The 21,430-nt window shown below is 40.5% G+C and overlaps 1 protein-coding gene across 7 annotated transcripts in view; it reads right to left on the bottom strand.

Annotated features, from left to right (window-relative positions):
- ACOT12 (acyl-CoA thioesterase 12) overlaps window positions 1–21,430 on the bottom strand; it is a 35,791-nt gene that overhangs the window by 5,414 nt on the left and 8,947 nt on the right. For 4 of the 7 annotated variants that reach the window (XM_080678892.1, XM_080678894.1, XM_080678897.1 and 1 more), the window contains 8 exons: window positions 17,886–18,021; window positions 8,851–9,007; window positions 7,245–7,364; window positions 6,225–6,375; window positions 5,333–5,388; window positions 4,991–5,054; window positions 4,261–4,344; window positions 3,069–3,163 (listed from right to left, as the gene is read on the bottom strand). In XM_080678892.1, the coding sequence (XP_080535018.1) occupies window positions 3,069–3,163; window positions 4,261–4,344; window positions 4,991–5,054; window positions 5,333–5,388; window positions 6,225–6,375; window positions 7,245–7,364; window positions 8,851–9,007; window positions 17,886–18,021 (863 nt within the window). Of the gene's footprint in view, window positions 1–577; window positions 712–3,068; window positions 3,164–4,260; window positions 4,345–4,990; window positions 5,055–5,332; window positions 5,389–6,224; window positions 6,376–7,244; window positions 7,365–8,850; window positions 9,008–17,885; window positions 18,022–21,430 lie in introns of all 7 variants that reach the window. The other 3 variants (XM_080678891.1, XM_080678893.1, XM_080678895.1) reach the window with 1 other exon arrangement.

Here is a 21,430-nt window from a genome sequence, read left to right as displayed (position 1 = left end):
GTGGCCCCTGATCAGACAGGGAGAACAGGAAGGAATGCCTTTCAACTCCGCACTCACACAGCTTCCTCCCAGCTTCTCACCTGGGAGTGCTGCTTCACAGAAAAACAAAACAAAGGGACCGCCAATTAAATATCAAGAGTGTGAAGTGAAAAGAACAGTTCGATAATCATTTCCTCAGGAGCAGTGAAACTGTGTTCAAGTGTGGAATCCAGAGCCTGATAGACCTGGGCTCCAATTTGGTTCCATCGCTTTATTGCTGTGCTGTCTTGGCAATCTCTCTCATTAAATGAAAATACTATGAAACTTGAACCGTTATTGGCAGGATTACAATAGATGTGGGTAAAGCATATCAACTCCATATAGATGATAAATAAGTGATTATAATAATTTGCTTTTGTGTTTCTTAATAGCACCTAATGCCATTTTCTATGCAAAGCAAGCTTTACTAGTAAAAAATAGACTTTAATTAATAAAACAAGAGGTCACATGTTGGGCAATGGAGATGCAATGCAATCTGGAGGTTATCTTTTCTATCATGTCAGCGTTGATTAAGAAAATATTTTAAATTTATTCTTACACATAATGGGGGTCCCACAAAGGTCGCTTGGTAAAGTCAGACAATAGATGATAAGCCAAGTGTGCCGGTTTTTCCACGTGCTTTTCAACCCAAACAGATAAAATATCCTGTTCTTCCAGAGTATATATTTTTATCTAAAAGATAAAAAAATTACAAAAGAAAAATGGATATTTTTACTTAAAAACATCACAGATGTGCCCAACCAATGTGGCCCAGTGGTTGTTGACCTATAAACCAGGTCAATCTATAACCTATGAACCAGGAGGTCATGGTTCGATTCCTCAGGGCACATGCCCAGGTTGCAGGCTTAATCCCTAGTGGGGGGCATGCAGGAGGCAGCCAATCAATGATCCCCTGTCATAATTGATGTTTCTATCTCTCCCTCTCCCTTCCTCTCTGAAATCAATAAAAACGTATTTCTAAAAAACCACCATGGACATACACATGTAGTCATAGGCTGCTGGCATCCAAATAACAATGAAGCCAATGATGGCAACTTAACTTCAAACACTTGGATGTCTAGGGCTCTAACCAGGATGCTGTACTTCTGTATTCTCCAAACAACATGTGACTTGAGGGTGGGTTATTTAATTATTGTGCAATAGTTCAAAATATCAGATTGTTAGGCTGTATCTCCTGCTAAGACCTTGGAGCCGAGGCTGCAGATGTAAGGTGTACCTTCTAGTGGACTGAGGTGACCCCAGGAAGTCAGCTGACCACCTCTAGAACCAACTCAACCACTCAGTGGAGTCTCTGAAGTACTATGTTTCTTCAGCACAAAGCGTTCTTTCATTAGTGACTCATAGGGCAGGCCAATTCCTGGATTTTTTTCTAATGCCTATTATTCCTTAGCTCAGAGGAGGCCTGTCTTGGAGAGCCATGTGACTTATACTGAAACATTAATGTAGCCCTGTTACTCTGAACTCTCCTTCTACTGTGCTTTTGCCAATAATCAGAGACATGTGTTCTACTAAGCACACATTTCTCCCCTGCCCATTTAAAATCTCTATCTCTTTCAGGGTGCTTTGAAGTTAGTATTGAAACTTGTCATCTTATAATAATTCCCATGGCAACAAGCTGTGCGAAGACAAACATAGGGTTAAGACTTCCCTGCAGGAATCAAGCAGATGGAAAAATCAAGCTGTGAGGGAGAAAACCTTTATTTAAACATAAATATCTTCAAGAAGAGAATGAAGCAATGAGAAAGTGACCACAAGCGGCTCAGAATGGAAAGAAGGAACTATTTGCTTATTCCGTTTTACCTCTCCGGTTGACCTCAGTGCCAAGCCTGTCTTTCAGTAGAGCCCACGGAGGAGGACATAATGTTGGCCCAGAGCACTTACCAAAAAGCGAAAAAACCATGCACAGGGCTCCAGTTGGTGAGCAAGACTCACCCAGCATGGGTATGCCTAACTTTGCCCCTTGTACAGCAGGAGGAGGTTCACTGGTGTAAATTCAGAGAGAAGTCACCTTATCAAAGCTTGGTGGCCATGCAGCTCTAAGCCAGGCTGCTGGAGCTCTGCAGTCTCAGAGGAGGTGAGGGCAGGTGGCCAAGTGAATTCCACAACCTCAAGCATGGTCTGGCCTTAGGGCAGCCATGGTCTAACCACGGTGGAGTGGGTTATAATACTGGGCTGAGTACTTGTTGAGGGTTGAATTGTGTCCTTTCCAAATTCATATGTTAAAGTCCTCACCCCTAGGATCTCAGAATGTGACCTCATTTGGAAATAGGGTCATTGTAGATGTAATTGAGTTGAGGTTATACCGCAGTAGGATGGGCTCCATATGACCTGTGTCCTTATATAAAGGGGAAATTTGGCCCAGCCAGGGTGGCTCAGTGGTTGAGCATTGACCCAGTAACCAAGAGGTCACCAGTTCAATTCCTGGTCAGGGTACATGCTCAATTCCCAGTAGGGGCTATGCAGGAGGCAACCAATTGATGTTTCTCATGAATGTTTCTATCTCTCTATCCCTATCCCTATCCCTTTCTCTAAAATCAATAATGTGTGTGTGTGTGTGTGTGTATATGTATATGTGTGTGTGTGTGTATATATATAGAGGTGGGATATATATATGACATTTGCATGCAGACATGCACACTGGGAGAACGCCACATGAAGATGAAGGCAGAAATTGGGTGACACATCTACAAGCCAAGGAACACCAAAGATTGCCAGAAAACCACCAGAAGCTCAGGGAGAGGCCTGGAACAGGTTCTCCCTCACTCCTTCAGGAGGAACCAACGCTACCAACACCTTGATCTTAGACTTCTAGCTTCCATAACTGTGAGACAATACATTTCTTCTATTGGTTAAGCCACCCAGTTTGCGGTACTGTTATAGCAGTTCTAGGAAACGGCCACAGCACTTTTCCTGGAAGCTGCTCCCCAGGTTGCAGACACATGCTGCTGCTTCCTACCCTAGAGCCAAAGCAAACATCAGGCTGAGCAGTCACCATTAAACCCTGCTCCTGCAGACCTCTCTAGACTTACCAGTGCCGAGTACAGTACTGTGTGAGTGAAGGATATTTTGACCATTCCTCAGAAGGTGAAGGTAAAGGTAGCAGGAAATCCTTCCCATCGCTGCTCTGTCAAAATCAATGACAGATGCAGATGAAGCAGACAAGGAGAGGCAGAGTTTGGTGTTGCCTCCCTTTAAACCCTACTACTTTAGAAAAGCCAACTTTTGCTTAGTGAAAAAATTCTCCAAGACCAACTCTCCAAGAAAACCAGTTCCCTTTCATGCTCAGAAGAATACAGGTTAAATTCAATTTGTAACCAGATCATATAAGTACCCTATTTTAGAGGCTACTGCTTCACTGATGATGAAAAACAGTACTCATGTGTCAGAGAGCTGGCATTATTGAGCATCTCCTGAGAGTCAGCCACTGCTATGTTCAGGGACCATAGTGGTGAGCAAAGGGCCCTAAGAGAGCATGCCGTCTAGTTATTGTGGGCACCAGCCTCAAAGGGTCTCCTAACATACTTCTGAAACCAGATACAATTAGAATCCAAATGATGCATGTTTAGTTAAATTTGATGACACTCAAAATATTGTAAAAGGTGTTAAAAGAGACACAAAGACAATTTTCCTTCTTAAAAAGTTTATAATCTAGTTAGGAGAAAAGACCATGTGTATAAAGCTCTATTGCTATTAATTCTGTTATCAGTTCAACGTAGCTATGGAAGGAATACCATAAGACAATGCATAATTAATTGACAAGTTGATTTTAAAGAAGTAATTGTGAAGGGAGTTCCTGGAGGGAAAAGTTCCTTCAATCAGGGCTGATAGGAGTGGCTTTTCGGGAAGCATTTCTGCTGGGTCTTGAAGACCAGCTAGGATTTGGGCAGAGAGACAGGAGGGGAGAGGTGGGATATGAGAACTAAGCTGAGAGGTGAGGGGGTGCAGGGTGTATTTGAAAGACCCCAAATCAGCCAGCATGGAGTAGTAGAGACAGGGCTGAAATGAGGCTTGACTTTTAGAAATAGTTTTCCAAAAAGATTTTTTTTCTTTATTAAAAGCAGTAGTACAAGCAGAACCACCACCACCATGATCATTTATTTTTTAATTTTTTAAATTGGATTTATGGTGTGACATTGGTTAATAAAATTAAATAGTTTTCAGGTGTACAATTTTTATTTGTGATGTATAATGAGTTGTTTGTGCATATAGGATACCTCCTACCTTTTCCACAGCACTGGTGATCTCCCACCCACTTTTGGCCACAAGCTTTTTGAAAGCCTCCACATTGTCATCACTCAGGGATACCTAAAATGCAAATATTTAAAAAGCTGTGAGTTCAATGCACAGATATGTGAACAAATATTTTCTGCTTAGAAAATGGGTACTTTTAGAGCCAAAGTGATTATGTCGAGTTTAAAACTATGCTACAGGTAATAACTTCTGTCTCAAACTCTTAATTCAGAATTCAGACAAGGTAACATGAGGCCTGTATGTTTAGCAAGTTAATATGATTTTAATTGGTGTGCTAAGCAAAGACAAGATTGCCCTTTAGTATAACGTATTAATAAACTTGGATTTTCCTTTACATTTTATGGCCCAAAACATGAAAACAACTAATACTTTGTTGTTGTGTTATAAAAATGCAAGCTGGTGGGCATGTCATTCAGCGAAAATCGTGCTAAGACAATGTCCCATGCTGCTCAGATGCATTTGAAGGCAGAGCATCCTGTGTTTGTAATATGGGAACTGTATCTACAGTTCAAACAAGGCAGCGATGCAACTGGTTGGTAACCAGTTACTTGGTTCTGTTTCATTGTGAGATGACTGGTTGCTATGATTCACTTTTTCATGTAACCTGTGTAAGCACAACCTGAATCAGTTAAACAGGGAATTTCTGTTTTTGTAATGATGTGATCTTTACATGAAGAGCTCCAAATCATAAAACTGTCACCTGGTTGCGAATATCCCAGTGTATGCTAAGTGGAATCTCTTGTTTGTGGGAAATAACATATTTTCTGGAAAAAAAAATAAAAATGTTAAATAACAGTTTTCTTCCCTGTATTTAGCACACAACAGTAACCATGACACACACTTTCTTGAGCTGAAATCAGCAGTTTAAAATGCTGCTTTTACTGGTGGAACAATCAGGAAGAACAATTTTCATCACTGTCAGAAAACAACATCCTTCTCTCCTTTCATTATGTGGGACTAGACACACAGAGAGCAGCTCTTTGGTATGCAATTTGCAAGGTAAGATCTTATACCATAAAATCCTTATACCTAGGTCCCTTACCTGCCCAGACGAATTCTCTTGCGTGCAATAGCTCCACAATACCGTCTAAAATCATCCTTTAATAATAATAAAAAACAAAGTAAAATCAATAAATTTCTAATACTTTAGTGCAATAATCTTAAGTCTCTCTCTCTTCAGTCAGTTGAAGAAGATAACTGGGACCCCGTGTCTGTGTGAATGCTGCTCTGGTGAGAGTTGGCAATAAGGCAACTGCAGGTAGTTCCCATGAACGTGGAGCAGCACAGAGAAGCAAATATAAAGTGGGAGAAGAGAATCAGAAATGGGAAAGGAAGACAATATGCTTCCAATAGCAGTGCATGGCCCAGTTGAGGTGAGGTAGGCAGGGCCCCCATTGAGACAGTATAGGGGTAATATCTGGACTCCATCTTGGAGGCCCGACTATGGCTCCTTGCTCAGAAACCTTCCCATAGTTGAAATTAACCTAATCACATCCTTAAAGGGAAGAATGCACAATAACATTCCTTCTTCACATCGTGTTCTGCAAAATAGTTGCTTTGTCTATTAAATGGTAACTAGAGTATTTGCCCAAGCATTATTTTATAGGCCCTTTGAGTGGTCCACTGACCATGGAAAACATCTGTGACTACCCCGGGATCAACCACCGCCAGGTGACGATCATGGGACAACTGACCTCCTCCTCATTCCCTAGCCCTACACCCACCCCAAGCCATCCACAAGAACCCTTCGGGAGCTCGACCTCTCCTTTCTGGTTGACTCCCTTGTGCACAAGCTCTTTTTAATAAACTCTATCTGCTTGATCTTGTTCTGAGTGCTCATTTCTATGACATTACAACTCAAGAACCTGGCATTTCAACAAAGGATTAGAGTAATTTGGGGAAAAAAAGGAAATTCCATGGTGCTAATAACTTACCTTAGACATGGGTTTGATTTTGGGAAAGGTGACCAGTTCTTCCTTATCATTGACAGCATTATAAATGAGAAAAGCACTGTTGATGTGACGGCCCAGGCCCTCAGACCACTCCTGGCAGTCAAAGGCCTCCACGCGCACTCCCACTTCGACACTGCAGAGGGTGACACAGGGCAGTGGGCAGAGAACCAGAACTCACTGGGCCTCCTCTGCCCACCACCACCACCTCCTCCTCCAAGCACAGAAGGAAATGAGGGTCCTGGTTTTTCCTCTGTGGTCTGCAAATCTATGCAACTGCCAAAATCCATTTCTCCACGTCGACAGATCAGATGTGCAAGCCCCTGAGGGCATTTCTGCTTTACTTTCCCACTTTCAGGTGGGAAAAAAGGCCAGTTGTGAGTTTGTATATATTCATGAACATATTTTGGTAATGGGGAGGGGAGTTTAAATTATGCCAAAGTCAAGTTTTCTCCCCTCAAAATAATAATTCTGTGATTGAAAAGCATCAAACACTGAAATTGGACAGGAAATATAGATATTCTTTTTTTACATTTAAAAAGAAAAAATACTAAAAAGAATACAAAATTAAATCTCTTCTTTGTATATTAAGAGTAATAAAAATAAGTGGAAAGTGGCTTGGACTTCATAGTGATAAATGGCAGGTTCATTATGAATTGGTGGACCATACAGCCACTGGGACTCTTGAGAATGAAAGGAAGAGTTAATAATTACAACAGATATAAACCAGGACCATTCTGGTCAACTGAGGCATACAGTCACTCTTATTATGAGAGATAAAAACCAACCTATCACAATTTACTCAGTATAGGGAGGCCTCAAGCAGAATACAGGGTTAAAATGTGTACAAATTTTGAAAACGGAATGAAAAAAAAATAGAAAGAACTTGGTTATTTTAAAATAGTCCCTATATTCACCTCCAGATTGAAATAGACATTTTAAAACATGTTTTTGTGCAAGTTTAAATTCGTTTATAGCAGCCAAAGACCACTACACACACTTTACCAGGTCTGAAACGTATTGTTGACAATGGCATTGAAGACAAGACGATCTCCCACTGTGGATGGTCCTCGGAACTTAAACATGTCCACAGACTTCAGAAGCGGATGTGCTCGACAGAGGCGGCTGATGAAACAAAGGGAAGGAGAGAAGAAATAGATCATTCTCCTAAATATTTTCAGGAACCGCTGATTCCCTTCACAGGCACAACAGACCAGTGTTCCATGTACTTTCTAAGTAAACATCTTTTAACTCTAGTGAAACAAATGACTAGATCATGTGTGTTGAGAGAGGTTCTGTACACCACCTGCAAATGCTTTGGGAAATACCATGCCCCCAAGCCATGGGGTCTTTACCAAGATGCTGGTGCTCCTCTGGTGGTGACAGTCCTGCCCTTATTTTGTCCCCCATGAAAGTCCCTCTGAAAAACAAGCCAATGTCTTTCATTCTAATTTGAGGGTTATTTTCATTCTGGCAGCTCATGACTACCATCACAGGGAGCAGGGACTACCAGGGTGGAGCAGGGCACAGTGTGAGAACAGCCAGCTAGTGCCATTCACACCAGTTCCTCAACTTCACAGTTAGCAGAATCACCCACTTATCAAAAGACTTAACATTTTTCCCTCACAGAAAAATTACCTAGATTGCTGCACAAAGCTTAAAAGGCTACAAGTTACTCACTTTACAATTTTTGTGTGTGGAAACTTTTTGAAATATCTATAAAGAATATTTAATTTCAGAAATACTTCCATTATTTTTACATTTTAGTTTCCCACTGTGGCCATTCAATTACTCTAAAGAATTGTGCCTACACTCGCTGAACAGACTCTGCCAGTTAATTATACTGTAAGCTTTTAAAATAGAAGAGGTTCAAATGCTTTCTTGTCATTAAGAATGACAGTCTCATTTTAAAAACAAGCTGTCTTTTATTTGTGCATAATTTATAGGAAGGATAACTACAGGTTCCTAACTATAGTAATAACTACAGGCACATTAATAATAAAATTCTTGTAGTTTTGGGAAAAATAAAACCTTAACAGTTTTCAGTGGTTACAAAAATTGTCAGAAGGGCAAATCTTGTTGAAATGCATTTTCAGAATACACATGTTCTTTAAAGCTGGTAAGTTACCTACATGTTCTAACCTTTTTTGAAACTGAGGCAAATTTAAAAGGATTCTTCCAATTCTTCCCCTTTTTCTTCATACTTTTCAGTTAATCCTTTAGTCATAATGACTCCAACACACCTTTGAAGGTCAGACCTAACTGTAAATTGCCGTTAAAAAGTTTGTGACTTGACTATTTTTAAGTGTAAATGCTATCTCCTATTTCTATTCTGCATCTACTTTGTTATAACTATTGTTACAAGGAATTTTAATGTCACAACATCAACATTCATAATTCAGAATAAAGTATGAGAACTGTTGCTTCATTTTTGTTTTTGAACCAAGTTTATCTGAATGTAAACAGGTAAATGACTAATTTTCTCATTTTGATAAAAGACAACACTGTCCTCTCCTTGTCGCCTTGACTTGACCAATAACTGGATCTCAGTCCCTTTCTACTCTCACCCCACTGGTCCCAACATCACATGTCGAAGGTCAAAACCAAGAACCTTGCAGAAATAGTAGCCACTGTTTCCATCCAAGCCATAATCTGGCCACCAAATGTATTTCCATGATGGTTTGCATGGGGTGGGAGGACAAGTTCAATGCTCTGAACAGAGGTGCCCCTGGTGGAAACTGTTTCTTCCTCTTCATCACAGATGAGATCTGAAAGGTGGATGTAAACATTAATGATGGCGGAGTTCACCACAGGACTGGAGACTACAGCCTTGCTTTCCCACCAGCACTCTCAAGCCATGAGATTTTTAGAAAAATTAAATTATTCCCAAAGACTTAAAACTCCTGAGGAAATAAATAGATTTTATTCAACAGAATGACTTTCATCTGAATGGTAGATATTTAGAGTGAATTGGATAATAGATTAGAAAGGGCCTTTCAGAGAATATATTCCAACCTACCTTACAAGTCCACCAGAATTTTGATTAAAAATGATCACATTTAAACGAGTTGTTTGGGGTGGAGAAGGAAAAGGTCAGGGTAGGAAGGGGCAGAAAGAAATTTGGGGATTGATGGCTATGTCATTATCTTGATTGTGGTGATGGCTTCATGGGTGCATACATATCTCAAAACTTATCACTGTATTGGGATGATCACTTTGTAAGTTATATGAATGTCTAATGACTATGCTGTATACCTGAATCTAACATAGCATTGTATGTAAACTGTAATTAAAAAGCTTATCAAATTATACACTTTAAATATCATGTCAATAAAGTTGTTAAAAAGAAAGAAACTGGAATTACAGAGGGCCATAGACACAGAGAATCTGGAATAGCTTGCTGTAGTATATCAACTTCAGAGGAGGAATGTGGCTTCCCATGGTTACTGTTTTGTAATGAATGCAGTCATGAACAGAAAAGACACAATATGTTGTACTTCTCAGTGTCCTTCTGCTTCTTTTGAATCATATCTGCTTCATTTACTGACAAATTGGTTTTTACTCTCAACAATGGAGAAATCATTTGCTTTGGCTGCAAAGCAATAAATGTGTTCAATTATGTTGCCTGCATCATCAAATGAATCACCAGCCAGGCTTAAATCCCACTTGCTGTTGTTGAGATGGTAGAGGAAGACTTCCAAATCAGGAGGTACCATCCTGGCTGTCCAGTCAGAGGCAGAGCTGAGCTTGCAGTGTGAGAACACAGAGGTGCCTTGCTGTTGTTGGGAACTGGTAATGGGGCCATTCTTGGTGCAGTCACATATGAGCAGAGAAATGTGGTTATAGAGACTTTTAACTCCCTTTCCTAATAGAATTTTAAAATTTATAATTAATTGATGGTCTTTTTTTTTTCTTTTCCCCCCTTTGTTAACTGATTATTTCAGTCATCTGCTTAAAAACATATTTGTACTTCCCATCCTTCTAGTATAAAATCCTTCCTATTACCCCTAGCCCTTCCTTTTTGATCTGTCTACCTCTCCATCCCAGCTGGTCTGATTACCACTAGCACATCTCCCTTCTGCATCATATTCTCTCTCTCAATTTTTCCCTCCCTTTGTTCCAGCCACAATAACTCTTTTCAGTTCAACTAAATGTTGCCTTCAACATCAGGGCATTTGCACATGTTGGTTCCTCTTTCAGTAGCAATTGCCATAGCCACCACCACTACCACCTTCTTCCACTTACCTCCTATTCCCACTTGGCTCATCTCAGTCACCATTCTCTCAGGAAAGCCTTCCCTGACCTCCGCGGCCAACCCCCACTCTTACAAGCTCTTACATGTCCCTTTATTCCACAGTTATAGTTTTATGTTTATTTGTGTGATTTCTGATTATCTGATTCCCTAGGTCCTAAGATCCTTTGAGCAAAGACTGTTTTTTTTTTTTTTAATTTTAAGATAATTTCCTGAATAGGTGCTCAGTAAATATTTATTGAATGAAGAGATGAATAAATTTAACTTGGCTGATTTTTCCACATTCACATGATAGTCCTTACTATCAACAGATTATTTTTAGGTAACAAAATGATAGCACTGAAACATACTTCTGCTGCTGTTTATTGGAGTTCCACTGCTCTCCATTTTCACTTAAACAGTATTGTAGACTCTCCTATTTTTTCCCAATTTTGTGAGAGTGAAATACGGTAGTATCTCATGTTGGTTATAACTTGCATTTTCCTGACTAATAATGAGGTCTGACATATTTTCGTGTGTACATAAAACTTTTTCACTAAACTTTCTTGTTACCTCTTAATGAAATGTCAATGGCATTTGCTTCACACGTTACTTTTCTCCCATTCTTTTCTCTCTCTCACCTTCTGGAATTCTGATTAGATGCTTGTTAGATTTTTTACTCCATTCTCTGTGTCTCCTCACCTCTCTTATATAGTTTCCATCCTTTGCTTATCCATCTGCATTCTTGGTAACTCCTACAGATCTATATTTCAGTTCACTGTCTTATCTGTTGTTTAATTCATTCACTGAGTTTTAAATTTAAATCATTATATATCCTTTTTGTGTAGAAATTCTCTGTTTCTTTGTCAGATCTTCTAGGTCATTTTCTTGTTCCTGCAAAATGCTTTTGATACTCTTTTATCTCCTAAAATAAATTAACATTCTTACTTCATATTATTTATATAATAAATTCAATATCTGTAGTCTTTGTGGGCATCATTCTATTGTCTGGTGCTTCTTCTGAGTTTTGGTGACTTACTTATTTTTATTTTTTATGATTTATTTATTTATTTATTTATTTATTTATTTATTTATTTTACTAGGAGCTCATATTCCTAGGATCTGTGGGAATTCTTGAGGGCTGGGTTTAAAGTAATCTCTGCACAGAGGATGTATATTTGTGGCTGCTGATCATCAGGGGGTACTGCAACACACCATTTCACATGTGGTCTGTTTCAGGCCAAACAAGTAATGTGAATTCTGACACAAAATCTGCATGAGAATGTGCTTCTGATTGAGTTCTCAAAGGGAATGCATCCCTGGCAGAGCTCTTCCAGGGTTGGGATTTTTCCAGTTGACTCATGGAGGATATCATCTTTTGGGGGTTGCAGCTTTAGGTAAGGTTCCCTGATCCAACCCTCCACCTAACATGGGCCCCTGGCTTCATTTCCTGAGCCTTTTCAGGCCCATGGAACACAAGGTCTAGGACTTCTAGCACTTACAAGGTCCTCCCACAGCAAATGCCAGCTCTGTGTCTCCTTACACTGCTGCATTTTTTTCTAATTATTTCTAGACTTCAAGATCTTCTCCCATTTGTCTTCCTGATGAGATGTGTTTGCAAAGATGTTTGTAGATATTTTATCTAGAAATTTTAGTTTTTTCCAGATATTAAGTCTGCTGTAATCAGAATTAGATTGTTTCCTAAAGTGATCTTTAAAAGGCATATGAAATCTTAACTACCTTCCACCTTCTCTCTCTTTTTTTAATCCTCACCAGAGGATATGTTTTTTATTGATTTTTAGAGAGAGGAAGGAAGGGAGAGAGAGAGAGAGAGAAACATTGATGTGAGAGAGAAACATCGATTGATTGCCTCCCCTACATGCCCCAACCAGGGATCGAATCTGCAACCCAGGTATGTCCCCTGACCAGGAATAGAACCTGCAACCTGCCGGGCCAGTGTGGTTTAGTGGTTGAGCATTCACCCATGAACCAAGAGGTCACCTGTTTGATTCACACTCAGGGCACATGTCTGGCTTGTGGGCTCAATCCCCAGTAGGGGGCATGCAGGAGGCAGTTGATCATTATTTCTCCTACAACCTTTTGCTGCATAGGAAACACTCCAACCAACTAAGCCACCCAGCCAGGGCTCTCTCTCTTTTAATAAGTGATTTGGTTAAATGATGTTCTATATAAACATCCAAAACTAGTATTAATCTATATATTTTAGTTTAAATTTTCTTATTCAAATGGCTTATTTTTCTCCAAAATAAATTAATATAAACTATCTCTAAAATATATTGCTAAATGAAAAAACAAAAGGTGTATAATTGTTTGAATATTGGGTTACCAGTATGTGCTAGTGTGTTATATAGTATGAGTGAGTGTGTGTGTGTGTGTGTGTGTGTGTGTGTGTGTGTAACAGTAGTTGTCTCTGAGGAAGGGAATTGAGTAACTGGGATACACAGATAGTAGGAAGACTTACCTTCTAAGTAAGTGCTCTCCTATACCCTTTGAATTTTTCACCCTGTGCATGTGTACTGTTTTTAAACAATTCAAAAATAATTATAAAATAGAAAATTAATAAAGAGGGAAGGTGGAGGTGGGGTGGGCAGGGGAAGATTAATTGGGGAACTTATATACATATAAGCATAGCCCATGACACACACAATAGTGTGCTGAAGGCTTGGGAGGGGTGGGTGCAGGGTGGAGGGGGTGAATGGGGAAAAAACAAAACAAAAACAAAGGGGACATACTTTCAACTATACAGATACAATTTTTAAAAATTAATTAAGAGAAGGCCTTATAATGTGAGAGACATTGTAAATACTCAAATATAAGGCAATTCGTACTTATCTGAGAAATAACTTTAAAAAAATCTACTCGATTCCTATGAAGACATACATGGCACACACTGGGACACATAGAGGTGGGTACTAGGGCAGACCATATGCACATAAGCATCAGCTGACAGGTATACAGAAATATACTGAGTATAAGTGACTTCAGGGCAAAAGCATGCCTACTCGCAGGTAACTGCCAATCAATGCAGAAACAGGGCTCTCCCAGGTTCAGAGGCTCACAGTTCTGCTGTGTACACAAGTTAAGCACAGTAAACAGACCTCATCCTCTCTGCAGGCTTCCAAATACGCATACTCACCCAGTGGTCTATCAACACTTGTACTTTGGATGTTCATTAAGTATTGTGTCATCATTCTACTTGGACAATTTCATATTCATTCCACATGTTCAAGTCATTATAGCCCTAGTTTTCTTTCCCATGCCAGAAAAGACCAACACAGGGCAATGCTCATAGAGATTTGATTCCTTACTAAATATTATCATGAACATGCTCCAAATCTTGAACCAGATCTAAGTCTTCCCCAATATGCCCAGCTTCCACATGCCAGTAGTACGAGCTCATTCCAAAACAGTCTAGTTTTTACATAATCTAATCTCATCTTTTCCCTGTTTCTTCTGTAAGAGAGTAATTTGGATTCAACTTTCTCACTTTTCTAATGATATGCCTTTCAATCATACAACATCTTGAAAAAGATTCCAATCTCTTATGTCTGATATGATAACCAATACAGAACCCTGGGTTTTCTGAAAACATAGTTCAATAACAAAGATGATCTAGCTATCTTCCTTCTGAACATTATGTCCTGTCCAAAACAAACTCCATCAATCCACAGGGCAGCAGGTCAACAAATCACATGCTCTATGGTAACGTCAAGCTCCAGGGTCTGGCTCTTATACTAGTACTAGTAGCCCTGCACACGAATCCGTGTGCGAGTAGCTCACTGCTGCTTGCCTCAGGGGACTGCCTGGCTCACCACTGCTGGTAGCTCTCTGCTGCACACACATAGCTCACTGCGCCACCCTCCTGTAGCTCTCCGCCCACTGCCCTGCCCTCCTGTAGTTCTCCGAGGCTTGTAGCTCGCTGCCCCACCCTCCTGCTGTTTGGTCGTTATACCTCACGGTGTAATGACCATTTGCATATTACCTCTTTATTATATAGGATACCAAAGAGACATTGCCTTTAAGTTCTGTGATACCTTTGAAAGCTAGTAAAATTTCTAAAGAGAAAAATCAAATCAATAAAGTTAGGTAAAGTTGTTTTGTGCAAAGGAATGTAGAATAATCTATTTTATGGTTGATTTAAAAAAGACATAAAAAATGTATAATTCTAAATTAAACCAGACATATAGATCTGACCTGCCCACTTCCACACAAACTGTATAAACTAAAGTCAATTGCAATCATTCTACTTTTACATTGAATGACTGTAGCAAGTTCCTGTTATTAATTCAGAATGTCTCCAGTACTCAAAGTACTGTTGGTGTTGTGGAGACAGGTAGAGAAAATTGCTGATTTTGTTTATTAATACAACTTGCACAACTCCAGAACAAGCCAATGGAGCCAAGTTCACCTGGCTCGCGTGGCAAGTGAAGGAGGCTTAGAACAACAGACCTACCAACGCTTCCCAATAGACTGACAATAGTGAAAAAGGCCAGAATAGCAGGGATCACTGTAACTTTCTACCAAGACAAAAAAATAAATAAATAATAACAATTTTCAGGTGTTTTAAGTACACGTTTGATACCAAATATCTTTCTCTTATAATCAACCTCTCCTTCAATAATGATTTCTATGATCAGCCTTGATCAACCTGTAACCATGACCAATTATTTCCTATCCTGAAAAATAATGCCCTTTGACCTCGAGGGCATAGCTCCAGGCTGTTTATCTCACCTTTTACAGCCAAGTTCTTTGAAAGGACAGTCTTTAACTATTGTTCTAATCCTACCCATGAATGGGGACCTCTCAAATAACAATAGTAATAATAATAGCATTTTCCACATGCCTGACACTGTTATCAAGAATCTATCTGTGTTAACTCATTTAATCCTCACACAAACCTATAGAATAAGTACCATTATTATCCTCATTTTACAGTTCTTATTGTTTATTTTTCACCTTGCATCAGCCAGCTGGGAAAAACAGAGCAGTGTCAGTGGTCTGAGTATGGGCAACAAGTACAGAGATAAGAAAAGAAAAAGAGCAACTTCCTGTTGGCCATGACCACTGGCTGCAAGAGGAGAAAGGTGACATCCCCTTTACTCCTCTATTACAGGGTCATCAGAAGGTCTCCCTTCTCATACCCTACTTGTTGCACTCATATTTCCACTAACCACACTCTTGCCGAAGTCACCAATGATTTCCTTAGTCCCAATTCAGTGGAAACATGTTATTCTTCACTTCCTGGAACACAAATGATCATTCATTTCTTCATGTCACTCTACTCCTTTGAAGTATGGCACCACTTTCTCCTGTTCTCTTTTACTTCTCTGACTAGTCCCTCCAGATCTCCTTTGTGGATTCATCCTTCTCCTTTGATCATCTCTTACATGGCCATGTTCAGCAGCTCCCATTCTTGGCCCACAACCCTGTGTCTCCATGAGCCTTCACAGGGTGACTACAGGTACTATCTTCATTTGAATTAACATCTGTAAACATCTGTCTCTCAAACTTGATCTCTCCAGGCCTGGTCTCATTCTTTTGGTTATGCCACAGGCTTGTCAGATTAAACCAAACTCATCATCCAAACTGCCCCCTCCACCCCTTATATTCATCATCATGTTGATGATAGCACCATCAATTAACTAATCGCTAAAATCAGAAACCTGAGCATTATCCTAGCCCAGTGGTCAGCAAACTCATTAGTCAAGAGAGCCAAATATCAACAGTACAACGATTGAAATTTCTTTTGAGAGCCAAATTTTTTAAACTTAAACTTCTTCTAATGCCACTTCTTCAAAATAGACTCGCCTAGACGTGGTATTTTGTGGAAGAGCCACACTCAAGGGGCCAAAGAGCCACATGTGGCTTGTGAGCCACAGTTTGCCGACCACTGCCCTAGCCTTCTTCTTTACTTGTCTCCCCACATTAGTGACCATATTCTGCTGATTTTACCTCTTGTGTTTTTTTTTAACTCTTCCCCTCCCTTCTCGCCCTATTGTCTGGTATAGCCATACCTCACCTCTTGCCTGATCTCTATGCCTCTAGTCTCACCTCTTCAGAGTGACCATATCAAGCCTAATTATGCTACAGCTCTATTCAAAACCCTTCATTGGCTCTCATCAAGGACAGAGAAAGGCCACGCTTCTTGGCATGGCCTAATGGAGCCTTTGTGACATAGTTCTACCTTTTCATGGCCGCCTCCTTCGACCTTGAATTTTCTCTCTAGTAATGCTCTTGTTCCCCCGGTTCAGCTCTTTGATTACTTTAGCAAAATGCATTTAAAACATATTTTAGCACTGAGGTCATCTTTACAAAAGGAGGCTCACTCTTCTCAGCACAGTAAATAAATGATGAAGTCAATTTGGTAATGGGCATTGTCTTGAAAAGATCATCAATGAGTAGAAGCCTTTGAAAAACTTTTTCCCAACCCAGAGGTTGTCTGTGAGGTGGCCCCAGGACCATGATGATGTCACGTGGGAAAGAATAAAGCCTATAGGTGTCAATCACCCCTGCCTCTGCCTTTCCTGCCTCCTCTGGCCTTCGTATGCATTCACTCTTCCTCCTTCTCCTTTTTCCACATTCTTATCCTGACCCTTTCTTGTCTTCTCCTTTCCTTGTCCTTTTCCTGTGTCTGCTTTCAGAGCCAAGGGGATGGGGCCCCTCCATGAGCCTCTTCACCTTCCTGCAGTGGTGATAAGAGGGGCTCAGGCTGGCTCACTCATTTCACTCTTTGCTCTCTACCACAGGTCATCTTCCTTGGGGCTATAGGAGATGGGAGTCAATAGGAAGGGCAGATGAGGGGCAAGGAGGACTTCCTTTCCCTGCCATTCTGGCCCCACCAGGCCTCAAAGAGCCCAGGAAATCACCGCCAAGAACTGAGGAACTTTGGCTCATCATAGTGTTACTGTGGAAGAGCCGAGAAATAGGAGTAGAATCTTATCACTTTCATTCGTATCCCCTGTAATCTTTAGCAAGGTTCTTCACTACTCAGTTTCAGGTTTTTCCTCTGTTGAGATTATATGCGGCTCATATGAAATAACAGATGAGAAACTGCTTAGTAAACCGTGAAGCACCAGATCAACATATGGCATTGTCCTTCCTTCCTTCATCTATCATTACTGAGCACACAGTTACTAGTAAGAACAGCATGGTCCCCACTGCCCTTTCACATCTCCACCCCTGGAGATCCTCTGACTTAAAGCGGGCTTAGGTGTCAGCAGTTCTATTCTGAATGGCCAGGCCCTTCCTTCTTCAGCCACTGGGTATGCTGGAAAAGATCTCTAGCATCACCAGGACTGAATTGTAATAATAAGGTGAGAATAAATGTGCCCTAAGGAAGGACCCTTCACTGTCACAGTCATATGGTTCAAGTTCCTCTAGGAAGATGTACTGACCCTCAAACTTGCTACTCTTCTCCATCAGGTTTTTAAAGGTCTCTTCATGCCGTAATCGCACTTTCCTTCTCTCAGAAGCTAGATTATATTCCACATGGTCTTGTTCAGTTAGAGGTGTGACTGGTTTTAAATGAATCTAGAGAAAGAAAAACATTTACCTCTCATCGCGTTGTTAAATTATAAAAGCACAACATGACATTTGCAAAAAACAAATGATATGCCACATTGTTTTCTAACTCAAAATAAGTAATTTATGGGTGTTTTCACACTCATTTCATTTTGACTAAAAATTTTCCTTGAAATATTTTTAAATTAAAAAAATCAATATAGACAATTATTTCTTTGTACAAGATATGTGCTTTAAGCAGTTTTTCAAATATTATTTCCCCTGATTTTAAAAAAATTTAACAGAACTATAAAATAAGAAATTCTTCAAATTAATGATGAGGAGATGGACTTTGATGTCACTTAATTCTTATCAGGAAATGTTTTCTGCCTGGCCGGTGTTGCTCAGTGGTTGAACGTGGGCCCATGAACCAGGAGGTCACGGTTTGATTCCTGGTCAGGGCACATGCCCAGGTTGCGGGCTTGATCCCCAATAGGAGACGTGCAGGAGGCAACCAATCAGTATTTCTCTTTCATTGATGTTTCTATCTCTCTATCCCTCTCCCTTCCTATCTGTAAAAAAAAGAAAGAAAAAAATGTTTTCTACCATTTGCAAAGTTTAGACATCAAAAGGAAGGAATAAAGATGTTTTAGAGAAAGCTGTTATTTACCAAGAAATATTCTCAATTTGGAAATTTCATCACATGATGAAAACATCTATATATATAAAAGCCCAGTGACCAGAACAGCAGAACGACCAGAACGACCGGTGGCTATGACATGCACTTGGCAGCCAACCAGGCTAATCCAGGCCCTGATCGCCACCCCCAACCCTGCAGGCCTGGCCCCCGATCGGCCCCCAACACCCCATTGGGGGCGGGGCCAGCCACCAACCACCCGTGGCCCCACCCCCCTGCTGACCCAGCCCGATGGGCCCCCACCAGCTGGACCCCACCTGTGCACAAATTCCTGCACTGGGCCTCTAGTTATCTAATAAGCAAACTTAAAGAATAAATATGTCAGAATCAAGCTTTAAACAACTCCAGAAGCCTGGAAGTGTGATGCAATAGAACCAAGGGCTCAAGCTTCTTCAGAAATGCCTGCCTGCTGACCTGTGCGTGTGGTAGTGCCATGGTTATGGTAGTGCCATGCTTATTTCCAGGACACTGAAGGCCAGTGCTGACCCTTGGCCAAGGTACGGGTGAAGTATCTAGTGATTTATAATACGCTGCTTCAAGTCTAAACTCCCTTACACTGCCTTGTCTAATTCGTTTGGATAGACTGATAGCTTGCACTGGTTTAACTGCTTACACAGCCTTGTTTTAGTTGGACCACCAGAGGGGTATAAAAAGGTCACCTTGTAAACCAATGTAGATAAAATACATTTTATGTGACTGAAGAGGACCCTGAGGGCAATGCCTGGCAGCCTTGAACCTCTCTGCTGTTTGCCTGTGGTTTCTTTCTTGTCCAAAATATCCATGAAGACATCTGGTCCATGCCAAAAGGTCCTTGATAGTTGGTCCTGTCCAAAACATCTACACTTACAAAATACCCCTGTATAATGTTTACTAGTATTTAGACTTCTGGTTTACAGGGTTAATAAATTTAAAATGCTCTCATGTTTTATTGGTCCAATAATTGTGTAGTGGCTGTATTGCCAATAGTAACCCTTCTTGCCTTGGTAGCTTAGCTGGTCATGGCACATGTGAAGGACCAAATATCAAGGACCTTTTGGCATAGACCACATGTCCTGCAAGTTCTTTCTCCTGCTGTTCTGCCTCCTTTTAGGTTGAAGAGGCTTTGCACGAGCATGCTCTATGGGGTCTTGTGAGTCCTTCAATGATCTGGCCTGTGCAATTGTTGGACTAAGCCTAGTTAATCATTGCCCATTCTGTCCTGGAAAAAACTCACTTTGGACAGAGATCCAGGTAGGCCTATGTCTTCAAATCAAACACTGATTTTTCATGCCTCTCTTTATGATATTCCAAATAAGAATGTCACCAAGTGGAAAATAAATTAGTCTGGGAAACATGCTTTACAGTAAAGGTTATCTGAGCCAACCAATTATGGAAGAACCATAAGGCTCCTGACTTCCCAGAAATGCTTTCAGAAAAACAGTTCTTCAGTCTCAGCAGAAACTGAAGTGTGACTGTTCCATTCTGTTTCTATGAGACCCTGAAGTTGGAGTGAGAAGTCTAAAGCTGGAGGGAAAATGAGGGCCCCCGTTTTCTCCTTCATGTGTAGAAAGAAGTTGTTGGGGGCACTCCTTTCTGTCACTTGCTCTCAGATATGGGAACTCTGCACCCACCCCCACATTCTCTGACTCCCAAGAGTTTGGAGATTTCTGGGGACTTCAGGAAAAACAGAGTGGTTGGCAACACCTATCTCGACATCTTAAATTTCAGTGAACATAGGACCCTTGGGATACTTTGTCAACGTATAGATTCCAAGTTTCTATATGAGTGATTCTAATTCAGTAGGTCTGGGATACAACCCAGAAAACTGTATTTAAATAATATAATAGCTTAAGTGAACTTCAGTTTGAAAAGCAATGCCTTTGGGCAATGTGAATTTGCCTGTGGCCTGTTTAATCTTGGGAAGAGAGTAAGGGAAGTGTCCCAGTGTACACAACTCTGCAGGGACATCTGCTACCTGGGACCATGGTGGGCTAACTCAGCTCGGCCCATCTCTGTGCCTCCTTGCTCAAGTGAGGCGCTGTGGAGTGCAGTTCTGTCCTTTCTAATGAGTACAGTGGGAACATTGGTGGTCCCACCTCTAAACTTTGAGGCAGTCTGAGAAGGACACTTTGGCAGAGTAAGAAGTACTGCTTGTCACTTTCAAAGTGGAGCTAGGAGAAGCCACATCGCCCACCTCTGGAGCAATCCCTTCAGTGAAAGACTTCTAAGTTGAATGATCACACTTAAAAATACTTAGACTAGATTGGGATCGTCCATGTGGCATGATGACTTTAAAAAGAAAAGCCAAGAAATGATAATGAATAAATCTCCAAAAGACCATGGGAAAGCTGTCCTGGGCAAATGGCCAGGATAGTCCACTGGGCACATACATTAGGCCAAAGTACTTCCTTTAAGGGCGTTTTTACCCCATATGCCCTGAAGCTTATTTTTAAACTTCAATAACTCAGCAACTTTGACATCCTTCCTTCAGGTATAAAAAAGTGATTGGACCAAAAGATGCAACTGCTCACTAAATTGCTCTTGCTAAAATAAAAAAGATATTTTAACTCAACTCGGAGTTATATAACCCCAAAAGAGAAGAACTAAACCAGTAAGCAATATTTTTGAGAAACTGATATGACTTTAGATAATTTAAAACACAGTATTTTTCCCTCTTTCACAAACTGGCTACATCTTTTGTCTAAGGTACTTAATACTATAACATTACCACCGACTGATCTTTTATGATAAATACTGATGAGT

The sequence above is a fragment of the Plecotus auritus genome (assembly GCF_963455305.1).
Source record: "Plecotus auritus genome assembly, chromosome: 7".
Taxonomy (NCBI): Eukaryota; Metazoa; Chordata; class Mammalia; order Chiroptera; family Vespertilionidae; genus Plecotus; species Plecotus auritus.
The sequence above is the reverse complement of the archived record's forward strand: the minus strand, read 5'-3'. Positions and strand labels throughout refer to the sequence as shown.